Here is a 14,276-nt window from a genome sequence, read left to right as displayed (position 1 = left end):
AGAGTGAAAATGTATTCTATGTAACTACTATACATATCCATATGAGAAGATGCCATTAGTCTTTCTTTTTACACAGAGAAGGAAAGAAAAGACTGGTGTGCCACCAAGAGTGTGTCACATTGTGCTACCATATGTGGACCTCTGACTATTTTTTTTTTCCTATTTCCCAAAGTTTTATTTTGGTTTGAGGTTAAACTTCCCTAGGCTCTGCATCTCAAGTATGCCAGTGGCAAACTACCTCACTCAAGGCACATGGCCGTTGAGTATCCAGGAGAACGCAGGAGAGCCACATGTTCCCTGGGCATGCTTACGGAGCAGTTTTGGGCCAATAGGAAAAAAAAGGAGAGCTTGCAGAAGGGAAAGATGCTCCATGCACCCTCAGACATGCACTCAGGATGCTGAGAGCTCGATGATCCTCTTCCATACCAACATGTAGGCCAAAATAGAATGCCTTTCATCCTCCATCACACTCTTAAAAACACCATCGGCAAAAACACAGAGAAGGTATCACACATTAACTGACCTTAAATCAATGTCAAAGAAACAAGAAGTTGATGCATAAAGAAATACAATTCACAAAAGAAAATGTGCAACGTTTTATAAGCTGTATACATTTCAACAAAAAAAGTTGGGGGCACAGATTTAGATATTTCGAGTTTTGAAAATATTTATTACAAGAAGATTCCCTTTCCCATATTAAAAGGAAAGCATATTACTGAAAATATTCAGAGGATGGAAACTAGGTTAATTCAATTCCCAAGTCCTCATCAAATAAAGTTATCAATAAAGGAAAAGATAGTTTGGAACTTAAAATTAGGGAGGCCTATACACAATTTAGATGGGGAAAGAGAAAAACATAACAAAGTGAAAATGATCGTTTACACCTTACAGTCTTTAATTAAGCACATAAAACTGTACTATTTAATATATTTCCCCATGAACTTTTTGTGAAATTCAGATCGCAGTGTATCATTTACAAATCTTTTGTCTTTCTTCTGATCATCTACACCTTTTGCACAGTTCTTGAAAACAACATCATCATCCCACCTTCTTTTAACTTTGAAGTTGGCCTGAGGCTGGGATGGACCAGTGAGATTAAGGAGAGGGTTTCCACTCAAAATGTTTTCCATACGTATTCTTTCTTCTTCAGCTTTCTGTTCTTGTTCCTTCCTGGCCTGCTCTTCAGCTCTTTCTTTTTTAATTTTTTCTAGTTCTGCAAGAAGTGCTGCAGTGTCATCGTCATCGCTCTCCTCTTCAAAATCTTCATCCTCATCTTCCTCATCTGTTAGAGGGTCATCTGCATCAAGGTTGGCAGCAGGAATCTGGTCTACCCAAGTCTTCTTTGACACCGACGAGGAGGTTGTATGTTCTCTTGTTGGACGGTCTCTGTTTTTTTCTCTTGCAGCAGCTCTCTCTCTCTCTTCCAGCTCCCTCCTGAAGTCACAGTTGCGAACCTCTTCAGGGGCATCCTGAGTAGTTTGTCTATATTTTATCTTTGTATGAGAAGATAGGTCTCTACTTGAATACTGCTTTGAGAGTTGGCTCAAATCACCTTCTCCTTTTCCTCTCCAACCTCTTGCAGGTTCAAAAGTTGGCCTAGCTGCTGTTGTCATCTTTTATGCTGCTACACTCCCGCGGCACACGTTGACCAAGGTCTAGTGCGACAGCCTCCGCAAATCACACAGACACCATGACGACTCTCACCTCCCCATCTCTGACTTATTTTGGTAAAAGTACCAGTTTTTAGTTCATTCAGTTTTTTCCTTAGCTTTATTGTCCATTACAGCTTTTGCTCAAGGGAGACCCCATCTACCCAGCTACATCCCCTTCTCCTTCCAGGTTACTATGATGCCAGGATGGACCCACTGCCACCAAGGCTCCCAGCCTAAGTCAACAGTTACCTGGGGAAGATGGTTTTTTAAAAGATAGCCTGAATGTCATTTTCAAACTGAAGAATCAATAGAAATTACACCTAGTTGAGGATTTTACTCTGTATAAAAAGTTTGGACAGAGAGGAATGGGTGAAAGAAGACCTGAGCCCTAGTCTTAGTTCTGCCCTTAACTAGGGGTATGACTTGGACTAATCACACAACCTCTCTGCATCTGCTTTATTTGCAAATTGAAGGCCTTGGATCAAATGATCTCCAAGTTCCCTTTCAGTTTTATAACTCCATGATTTTGCAAGATTCCAAGTAACTTCCTTATGTCCAGGCAAAGGAGCCCCTGTCATGGCACCCATACTTTAGAGAGTCCCTAAGACTAAGTGGATGAGCCTAGCCGTGTACCAAGCAACTAGGACATCAGAATTCTCTGTGCAGTTGGCACTGAGCCAGCTTCCAGGGGCTGCCGTTGCAGAAGCTGAGATCTGAGCTTGTCAATGCAAGCTGAAGTATCCACTTGCTTGGATGGATATAGGGCAGGTGAGAGGGGGTACAAGCTGCTAACTGGCTATCTCTCCTACCACAAGCTGGCACCAAATTCTGAGGAGTCCACAACCTGGCCTTCCAAGTCATTATAATATTAATCAGTTAATGTAGGAGGATGAAACTTAATAGTTTATTAGTCTGATTACAACTTTTAAATATTTAGATATATGCTGGGTGCAATATAATTTGTACTGTTGTCCTGTGCCCTGAAAATATTAAAGATTGCCCTAGAGATTCACCTTCAGGAGTCTAACTCTTCAAGCTCTATAAGTTTCAGTTAAAACAGGTATAAATAATGACACAAGATATGGCTGAGAATGGTTTGGATGGGACATATGTACATTAATTTGGAGTTTAAAATGAATTGCCATTTTCCTTCTCTCAAAAATAAAAGATTAGGCCTATTCTTAAATGCTTTAAGGTCCCTCAATTATTGTATTGGCACTTATAGGCCACCATAAATCAGTTATTTGAACATCATAAATCTAACTTTAAAACAATAACCATTAATAACCATTAATTAATATTGAAAGTCTAGTTATATAATTTTCCCCTTTTTCCTCCTTTGGCACAGACAAAGAGAAAACAGAGTTTAGAGGGTGAAATCTGGGACTGCAGACATATGCTTCCATTAAACCACAGGGAATCTTAAGGGTCTCCAGGAGCTAAAATAAATTCGGTGGGCTTTTTTGTGCCACGTATCCAACCTAACTCCACCAAATGCTCAAGTTCATGTTCTCTTTCCAGCTTGCTTGCTCTCGCTCTCATTCTCACACTCTTTCTTGCTTTTATACTCTTTTCTACATAGAGTTCCTCTTTGAAACTCCTTAATGCTAATTGGTCTCTACACCGGATGCTGGCCCTCTACACACTAGCTACTCAAGAATCTTTCCTTTAGTAACTCTCAGCCTTGTTCTCCCCAACCATGTCCACCACCCCGTCACCAGTATTTCTTTTTTATTTTTCCTGGCCTATCTCCCAGTTCCCTGATCCCTGAATTGCATTCCCCAGAAATGTTAATTATATAAACCAGTGGGGGTCACATCCAAGAGTATTCAAGCGCTAAAAAGCACCTGATGTGATTTACATAGGGCACACTGAGAAATGCAACTTATTACAAAGGAATTTTTGTAGTCCAAATTTCAAGCACAGGAGAAAACAATGGGAAGATTGTGTGCGGCCTTCAGGTATCATTTCAGACACTTTGAATTACACAAGAAGAGAGTAATCTTAGTCAACATCAGTTCCATGCTTTATACTTATCAAAATAGGCTCAGATTCTTAATCTAAGACACTACTCACAACAACCCTACAGGTAGATTATATTTTTTTTCCATTTTACACGAGAAAAAACTGAGGCTTAAAGAAGATGACTCAGCAACGGAGACACTCAACCCAAGTTGTAAGCCTCCAAGCACTCCTTCAGTTACCCCTTAGGGTAACCCAACCAAGGGGCTTATGTTGGACTAAGGGCTGCACTGGACAAGGGGGCATTTGCTTGAAGTCTTAGTGTGTGACCTTACACTTTTTGCCATTGATCAACTGGGAATAAGGCAGTTTACTGGCCTGGGGATTTTTCTAAACCACTTTGGAGAACTGCTCCATTCTGAGTACTAGAAGGAATTGTACTTATATCTAAGGAACAGATTAGAAACTGAAAGCATGATGTCAGAGGCAAAGACCATTAAATTTACTACATCCTCAATGTATGAAATTAAGGATGCTTAGTAACATATAGTGGTGAAATCACCACATCCAGATTTTAAAAATAATAATACTATAGTTAAAACAAAAGCAAGTTCATTAAAAACTAATCATGTCCTTCTCCTTTATGTATTAAGATGAAAGCTGTGAGTGATGCTTTTAATTATAGTCCTGATGTTTCAGTTGCTGAGCAGTTTATTTAAAGTGACAGTATCACTTTCTTATTACATAATTACTACTACTGAACTTGCAATATAAACAAATATGAGACAATAATTCAAGGACAGCAGGAAAATTGATAGTACTCATCAGCTAATAATCTTAATGGGTTTATTGCAGATTGCTGATTCAGGCCTAATTTAGTTTGAGTTAACTAGAGGGAAAAGAGTCACAGGCTCACTTCTTTGGCAGGAACTGCACCTAAAGTCCTCGTGGTGTTAAAGACAAAAAAAGATTCAAGGGAAAATCAGTGTCCACGCTGAAAATCAGTATCAATACAATTTTCCTATTCTCTTTAAGCTTGCGTATATAACTCTGAATATCCAAAACCAATGCGAGGATGTGAAAAGCAAATAGGATTCTCATTAATTAATTCAAGGAGTATGGACTTAGTCCACAATGTTATGAGCTTTGTTATAAGTAGTAAATACCCCATCAAAAAAGGCATTAAAGAAAAAAGGCAAGAAGGCAGATTCTTACACTGAGGGAAAGACTTGGTCTCTACATAGTTTTGAAGGTCACTTCAACTTTAATGTTCTGTGATCTCAGACTCAGATCATAATCTATTAAATCCAATTCCACCTCTGTAGGTATTTACGAAAAAAGTAGTCTTACCTGGCTTGAAACATGCTAGACATTTTCCCATATGCTTTAAAAAAACATATTAGAAATACTCTATAAACTCTCTGACTTAGAATAAGGTATCTTGTATCACATACAAGGAAATTTTGTTGATAAAATTTTGGTAAGAGATGGTTAGAGCTAAGAAGCTGTCAGTCTCATGAAGCAAGGAGCTAGGAGTTTTACATATCATGTTCCTTTTATGAGGGTCCCCAGAGAAATCATATTGTATGCAAACTTCAGAAGGCATAGTCCTTGCTTACTGAACAACCCACAACTGAAGCTTCAAAGAGATCATCTGAACCTCATATATAACCCCATCCTAATATAAAGACAGACTTTTATATGTTCACAATGTTCACATGTACATTCAAAATAACCAATAATGAGTGAATAATGATTTTCAGCTGCAGGAGGTGATGATAGGCTTATTTTATTTTTCATTGTTTCTTTGAACCTAACAACAACTAAAGATGCTGGCGAATTACTTAATGCAAGATACATTATCCTATTCCAGCCCAGTAACTGCCATAAAAGCTCCCATATCTTCTGTGCTCAAGAGATATCTACTGAGAGTCCTCAATGTTCTAAGCCTTAGGCCTAGCAGACAGAAATGTTTCATTTCTCTGAACTGGGAGAGTGCACACTGAGGTTCACTCCAAAGTTAATAATAATGAGCACTGCAGCAGTTAAAAGTTAATATTTGGAAAGAATAACAATAATAACGAGATGCCACAGTTAATAACTGCAATAATGGTTATAAGGATTATAAATTGATAAATTGTAATAAATGGTTCAATAGTAAGTTAGAGCATAACTTTATGTTAAGAGTATTAAAGAAAGAGAAGTAAAAGTGTTTATACATATATCAGTAACTATAGATATGTGTGAAGTGCCAGAATTATCAACTATACCGATTTAAATAGGATTTTCTCGTTTATTTAGGAATGTGTCTCCAAGGAGAAAAATGTTTACGGTGGGTAGGACCAAATCAAATTTAAATCTAAATCAAATTTACCCTGGAGGGACCCACACTGACACACCAGAAGAAAATGTTTTGTCCTGGATATCTCAAATCCACCCTGACCATAGATCCTTTATCCTTGGGACACCTTTATGGCTCACTGGTTGAGCATTTGTCTTCAGTTCAGGGTGTGATCCAGGGGTCCCAGGATCAAGTCCCACATCAGGCTCCCCGCAGGGAACCTGCTTCTCCTTCTGCCTGTGTCTCTGCCTCTCTCTGTGTGCCTCTCATGAATAAATAAATTCTTTAAAAAAAAAAAAGATCCTTTATCCTTTGTCTTTCCTTATGAACAGTACCTATAATATGACCAATTGTGTGTTCAATTATCATATGTGATGGAGCAAGTTTAAAGACACCCAAGAAATTATAAATTCTATGTTTACAGAACCCTGGGGTAGTTTATATTCTTGGCACCAAGACATTAGGATGTTCTGGATTGACTTGGAGGCTAATGCTAATGGGCAAATGCAATGCCAAAAGATACCAAGATCCCACAAGAAGATGATCAGAACTTGAAAGCCAGTATCTCCAAATTAGGGATCAATTTTGTGTTTAGAGTTTCAATCTTCCCATTCTTTCAAGAAGACTTGACTCAAATGGGTTGTTATAGTAATGGGGGGAGAGCTGAACTGGAAGAGTGAATTACTTCACTCAATGAGTATCCAGCCAAGAGTCAGAGGGAAGTGAAATGCATAAATCTAATATTTTCAACCAATCCCAGTTCCATTGTTCCAAAAAAAAATAAGAATGCCCCTATGATTAAGGCCAATTTTACTGAGTGTTCAAGAGTAATTTTTACTATGCCGAAATTTTGTCTTACGCTCTGACTACAGAAGGCAAACTCTGTGTAAGATACTTTATCCACTATTTATACATTAACCAAAATTTCCTCCTTGAAGAAAATGTGAAAAGGTAAATTGTCTGTCCCCATGATGCCATGAGGTTAAGCAGTTTCCGAAGATGTAGTGAGCCAGGCCCTTCCTACTTTTCTTTATTACATTAGTCTAAGTTTACCTAATGCTAGTAGAAGTTTATTTAGATTTACTACAAAATTAAACATTACTTAAAGTCACCCTGCAGGCAAAAGATACAAACTAATATGTTAATAGCACCTTCCAGGGGACCTGACATGTTGTGACTATACAATAGGATGAGACACCATGTATCTTCTGAACTGCCAGAAGAATTTTAAGTTATGATGCAACACAGACTATGTATCTTTAATGTCAGGAAGTACCTGAGTAAACCTTTGTTCATTCTAAGTCTAGTGCTGTACTGAAACATTGATTTTCCTATTCAGACATTGGAGTTCTTATTCAAATATTTGATTGTTTTTTGTTTTTTTTTTTTTTCATTTGGAAGACTGTTTAAAGACTGTGAGCTTCTTAAGGCCAGGGACTATATCTTGTTTACTGATATTTATTTCCCAGTTCCTGGTACATTATAAATGTTCCGTAAGTATGTAATGAATGAATGAACAGAATTATGGACTAAAAATTGAAAAAGAATTTTTTTGGGGGTAATTCTTAATTAATGAAAATCAAAGTTGCTTCCATTGCAGCAGATGGAAGTAATCACCTATGTATACTCACCAATCATTGATAATATAGTACATGTGTACAAAAGTGATGATGTGACAACAAAAATCGAAACAATGATTAATAAATTCTTCTAGTTTTGAATTTAGTGTCCTCTGACACTAAAGGTAGTTTGTCTTAAACTTCCTCTGGACTTCATATTACCAAAATAATTTTTTAATTTAACTTTGTTTCCTGAACATGCACCTGAACCTTAACGTGTACCGCCTTGTGACATTCTAATGTAGCTGTCTTGTATTGTCATTGATCTTGACCACTGATAATAAAAATGTTTTACACACATGTTTTATCCCTCCAGGAAACCTTACTTAGGACAGAATTCTGGGCAGTAGGTCTTTAACAAAACATTTGTTTAATGAAAATACAATGGGCATGGCCTGGGACTATGTGCATAATGGGTAAGAGAGCAGGCTGGAAGATAAACTTTTCAGAATCAGAACCCGGGTCATCTCTTAGCACCAAAATTGGTAATTTGCTTAACTTAACCTCTCTGAGATTCATTTTCCTCATGTATAAAAGATAATACACAAAAAGTATGTGTGAGGATTAAGTGGGATCGTCCATGTAGAGCACTTCAAATAAAGCACATGATGGGACCCTATTATGCTAGGGGCTGCTGTAAGTGTTTTGCTTATATTAATTTGAACAAACACAACAATTAATGTTACACATAATAAATGATAGCTATTATTAGCTATTTTTATTAGGTTGGGTGTATAAAATTACCAATATTTCATCATTTTGACCTGCAAAAGCAACAATTCAGTGGTGTGATCTGATATATTCTATGAACTTAATACACATAAACAATTTGGTCAAATCAGTCTGTTAAATCATAAAATAGGAGAAGTGGGTAAACTATTTGTACAATCAAATCTAAAAATATTACTCCATTAGTAATAATCTCTGCGTGTTATAAGCTGGGCTTTATAGTATATTTGCATCCCTGGTTTCAGGACACAAGCAGGAAAGGCAATTTGGAAGAGCTGAAATTAGGAAAGGAAGAAACCTGAATACTCCACCCCAGCACATTTTTTCTACACTTTTCTGATTCTCCACCCACATCTAACTGCCCACTGTTCACGCTCAAGGCTAACTTTGTCTATTTGGGCAGAGTCGGTGGATGTCTATGGGAAGTGATTTCAGGGAAATTTTGAAAAGATAAGTATCTTAAAATGCCCAAAATCCAAAGCAGAATTTATCATCATCTTGGGGTCAGAAATGATAGTCCCAGAGAATTCCTAACAAATTTGCAAACATATTACCTGAATGAGCTCATGCTTAGCTCATTTAGTACCCACTAAATAGGGTCTCGGCTTAATTAACAGACTGCTGATGGAATAGGTGAGAGAATACATGTGTTGTGATGAGGCAAGTGATGGAAAAGGTTAAAATACACACAGTGGAGCAAGAGAGCAGGAGGCTTGGATTAAAGACTCAGGATGTCTAAGAACTAAAGTGGGGAAGAAAACTAAAAATAAATGATCCTAACATACCTGGTTTAACAGTATCTCCCCACGCTCTCCCTAATCCTCTATACTACGGATCAGTGATAACACCTTCCACACTTCCTGCCCTCCCACTGTGCTCCTATTCTTTGGCTGGTCTAAAATCAGGCTTTCCTCAAACTGAGATTATCTCAAACTGCCTTTTTCTGCCTAATATAAAGTGACTGCTTTCATCTGAGCATCTGCAAAATCAATTTTCCTCACCCTTCACTTTGGAATGCATGTTTAAATATAGCTCCAGTAGCTGTTGTGCTTAACAACATCAGTGAATTGCACTCCAATTTAACTTTTTCAAATAACCATCGATATCTGTAAGGATTCTTAGTCCCATCTTAAATAGAGTCCCTGAGTTGAATAGTCACTTAAAAAAAAAAAAATAAGAAACAAGTATTCTTTGAACTTTAAACAGTTTTAAATGAACTGAATCCTTATTGGGAGTTGTGTTTTGTTTTGTTTTTGTTTTTGTTTTTAATGAACTGAACACAAGCATTAACACAGAAACAGTTGGTTGCTAATCATTAGCTGGTGAAAACTATATTACATGGCTAATGGAAACAGTAGGGGGACATGGGAGAAATAAGAACTGTGTGTTGGCAACAGCATTGTATCTGTAGGTAGCTCCAAGTTACCAAGTAGGCCTGTGTTACTATAAACAATACAGAAGCAAAAGAGTTATTATAACATCTTTTCAGCCTCTTGAGAATTTACCGTATGAGACATTTCAAGCCTGTGAAGGCCAGTAAGGAGTAGCTTTGGCATTACTGAGGAATTCACTGATATAAACCTTGTTGGCATGTTTAGCAGATCAGTGACCAATGATAGCAATAGCAATTCCATACATTTGTATGATTATCTATCAACCTCCTTTAATCTTGACAACAAACCTAAGAAATGGGCATTATAAATGAGGTTCAAAGAGATTGGTAAGGGACCTGCCAAGGTTGCACAGGTAATAAATGATAGAGGTCAAATTTTATTTAATATTACTCAATGAACTTTTATTGACTTCCCTCCCTGTGCAACTCTGTGCTAAGCACTGAGGACACCAGAAAATAAGTCACAGTACCTGCTTTCAGGGAATGAAGAACCTGCTGCAGACAACAGGTGGTTATTCATTCACTCAGCAACTTCCAATTGTTGAGGGTCTTCTATGTGTCTAGTATGATTGGAGTACTGAGAAATGAGCAACGCACAAAAGAGACAAGGTTCCTGCTACCCTGGAGGGTGCATTTTACTAAAGCCAGAAAAGTGAGTTAAAATAAACAACACAAAGGTTACATATTCTATGACTCCAACTATGGGATATTCTGGAAAAGACAAAACTATAGAGAAATTTTTTAAAAATCACTTGTTGCCAGGAGTTTGGAGGAAAATAAGGAAGGGAGGGATGAAAAGAGGATTTTTAGGTCAGTGAAAATATTCTGTATAATACTGTATTGGTGGATATATGACATTACATATATATCAAAACCTATATTGCTGTACAAGACAAACAGTGAACCCTAATGTAAACTAAGAAATTTAGCTAATGTATCAATATTGGTTGAACTGTAACTTGTATACTAATGCAAAACACTAACAGTAAGAGAAACTGGGTGATAGGAGGGAAAAGGGGTATATGGGCCTCTCTGTATTATCTCAATTTCATATAAATCTGAAACTACTCTAAAAAAATAAAGACTATTATTTAAATTAATTAACTAAACAAGGCAATTTATTGAGTGTAACCAAACTCAATAAAATGAAGTGATATCACAGAGCCAAGAGGGTGCTATAATGGATCAAAGAAGGCCTCTCTGAGGAGATGACATTTTAACAGAGGCTTAAAGTGAAAAAAAACTAAACATCATGGCAGCAATTGATTGGTTGGGAGAACCCAGGGAACTTACTTCTCATCCTGAGGCTGGACTTGTATAGCAAGCCATCTCTTTTCACTTAGATTTTACATTTATTCAGAGTGGCTTTGGGGGAAGCTAATGGAGAATACAGGGGAATTCAGAAGCAAGCCACATTTTGGAGCAGCCTTGAAAAAGAAATAAACTGTGTGTGTTTGAGAAACAAATAGAAATCTATGGAATTGAGGGAATCTGGTACAAAATGACAGAGGAACCAGCTATATCATGTAGGTCCTTGACTGGCACAATAAGAAGTTTGGATTTTATTTCACTGAAAGGAAAAGTTAATGGAGGATTTTCAGCTAGAAGTGACAGTATCTGTTTGACTTTTTTTTTTTTTTTTTTTTTTTGGCTGGGTACAGTATACTTTATTGATGGTACATGATAAGGTAAGGTTCCTCAAACCCCTCCCCTTCTTCAGGGGGACTAGGTGGAAATTGTGGAGTATGTTGGAGGATGAGTTACAGCAAGAGAACTCCCCAGCAGGTGAGGGCCTCTCTCTTTCTCTTGATCTAGCTGGAGCTGGTGGTCGAGGGTATCTCACTCCTTGGAGCCCATGTGGATCATAAGGTCTACCACCTGTTGCTATAGTCAAATTCATTGTCATATCAGGAAAGTGGTCATTGACAAAGTGGTCATTGACAGCAATGCCAGCCCCATCATCGAAGGTAGAAGAGTGTCACTGTTAAAGTTACAGGAGACAACCTGGTCCTTAGTGTAGTCCAGGATGCCCTTGACGGGGCCCTCTGATGCCTACTTCACCATCTTCTTGATGTCATCATATTTGGCAGCTTTCTCCAGGTGGCAGGTCGGATTCACAACTGACACATCAGTGGTGGGGACATGGAAGGCCATGCCAGTAAGCTTCCTATTCAGCTCAGGGAAGATCTTATTCACAGCCTTGGACGCTCACAGTAGAAGCAAGGATAATGTTCTGAGCAGCCCCTCAGCCATCATATCACAGCTTTCCAGAGGGGCTGCTCGTGGTGTTCTGAGAGGCCGTGATGGCAGACACTGTGGTCCTGAGTCCCTCCATGAGGCCAAAGCTGTCATGGATGACCTAGGCCAGAGGGGTCAAGCAGTTGGTGGTGCAGGAGGCACTGCTGACAATCTTAAGGGAATTGTCATACTTATGGTTCACATCCATCACAAACATGGGGGCATCAGGAGAAGGGGCAGAGATGATGACCCTCTTTGCCCCATGCTTCAAGTGAGCCCCAGCCTTCTTCATTGTGGTAAAGACTCCAGTGTACTTCACAACATACTCAGCACCAGCATCATTCCATTTGATGTTGGCAGAATCTTGCCCCCGAAAGATGGAGATGGGATTTCCAATGATGATAAGTTTCCCATTCTCAGCCTTGACTATGCCATGGAATTTGCTGTGGGTGGAATCACACTAAAACATGTAGACCATGTAGTTGAGGCCAAAGAAAACAGTCGTTGATGGCCACTTGCTAGAGTTAAAAGCAGCCCTGAGGACCAGGTACCCCAATACAGTCAAATCCATTTACTCTCACCTCCACCATCACATCTTGGGAAAGTGGTTGGCCCTGCACCAGAAGATGTGGCTGTCTGTCAAATGGGGAAGAGCAGAGAGCCTGTTTTACGTTATGAAAGAACTGTGGCCACTGTATGGAAAATGGATTGAAAGAAAGCCAGAGTAAAAGCAGACACACCAGTTTAGAGGTGAGAGAGAAAAGTTTTGGGATATATTTAGGCTACAAAACTAATAGGCTGTTAATTAGATGAACAAGATGAGAACAAGAGGAAAATCAAGGTGATGCCTAGATTTTTGGATGGAGCAGTTGAGTCATTGATGCTGCTATCAGGGCTGGGAAGACCAAGAGATAAAAAGTTTTAGTGGCAACAAGGGTAAAATCAAGAATTCTGTTAAGGTTTGAGATGTGAAAAAAGAATTAAAAATATACTTGTGCTAAGTACCACTAAGATCAGGGTATATTCTAAAAAATGTGAAAACACAGAGTAAGGAGAGACTAAATCTGTGAGAGGAAAGAAGGGCAGCTAAAGTTTCAGAGAGGATGTGAAGTTTAGCTTGTGTATCTAAAAACAATGAAGAAATGGCCAATAGGTGAGAATGACATTTGAGGCAGAAGGAACAGCACATGTGCAAAGGCAGGAGGTACAAAAATACGGTTTGTAGCAAGCTTCATCCACTGCTCCAAAGCTATCTTTGAGGTCAGCCTGAGGTTTCTAAGGCACAGTAAGGTAGTGAGAAAAATATGCAGCAGTAAATACATGACCATGTTAGAGGAGGAGACTGAGATTGAGAAGACAAGGAGAATATTCAATATATAATTAGAAACCCTGAGTTCCAGACCCAACTCTGCCACTAAGAAGTCAGGCAAGCTATTTCACTTCTCTGGGCTTATGTTTCATCAGTAAAGTAAGACCATAAAGGTAAGTTATTCCTAAGGCAATCTTCATTCTGGAAATCTATAAAACTATGGTTAGTAGTCCTCTTGTACTTACATTACAAACACATATTTATACATATATAAATAAAATGTTTATATTTTTATTTATATACACATACAAATATAAATAAATCATCTTCATTTCAAAAAGTATTTGAGACAACCTAAAGAAACACATACTGTTGTATAATAAAGAATTTGTCTCATCTTGGACCCTGGTTTCTAGGAAATAATCTCAAAATCCTTGGAATTTCCTGGGTGATGGCAGTGACTTTGTTATTTACGTATCCCTTGTGTCATATCTGATGTGTACTAAGATAACTCAGGAAAGGGGTTAGTCACTGGAAACACCGAACAAAGGATTAGAGAATTGGGTCTCTGAACCAGCCCAACCTCCAAGGAGGAGAGGGGGCCTAAAAATTAAGTTCAAACATATGGCCAGTGATGCAATTAATCATGCCTATGTCATGAAACTCCAATAAAAACTCTGAACACCGACTCTCAGATAAGTTTCCTGGTTGGTGAGCACATCAATGTGTAGGGCAGGTGATGCACTCTGCTTCCACCCCAGACCTCATCCTAATTGTCTCATCATTTGTCTGGTCCTGATTGATAGACTTTATAACAAACCAATCATAAGTACAGTACTTTCCTAAATTCTGTAAGTCATTATAGCAAATTATCAGACCTGAGACAGTCATAGAAATCCCCAAATTTGTAACCAGTTAGTCAAAAATATGGGTGGTCTGTGGACTTCTGAAACTGTCACTGGCATCAGAAGTGAGAGTAGTTTTTTTGGGAATTACGTCCTTAACTTGTAAAGCCTGTGCTAACTCCATGCAG

General features: G+C 38.3%; 1 protein-coding gene across 1 annotated transcript; it reads right to left on the bottom strand.

Annotated features, from left to right (window-relative positions):
• Positions 1–583: 583 nt before the first annotated feature.
• On the bottom strand, positions 584–2,406 carry LOC112662679 (spliceosome-associated protein CWC15 homolog). The gene has a single exon (XM_035703618.2). It carries the CDS (start codon positions 1,611–1,613, stop codon positions 918–920), a length of 696 nt encoding a protein of 231 aa, XP_035559511.1. The 5' UTR covers positions 1,614–2,406; the 3' UTR covers positions 584–917.
• Between the last annotated feature and the right edge of the window lie 11,870 nt (positions 2,407–14,276).

This window comes from Canis lupus, chromosome 20 (assembly GCF_003254725.2).
Source record: "Canis lupus dingo isolate Sandy chromosome 20, ASM325472v2, whole genome shotgun sequence".
Taxonomy (NCBI): domain Eukaryota; kingdom Metazoa; phylum Chordata; class Mammalia; order Carnivora; family Canidae; genus Canis; species Canis lupus.
The sequence above is the reverse complement of the archived record's forward strand: the minus strand, read 5'-3'. Positions and strand labels throughout refer to the sequence as shown.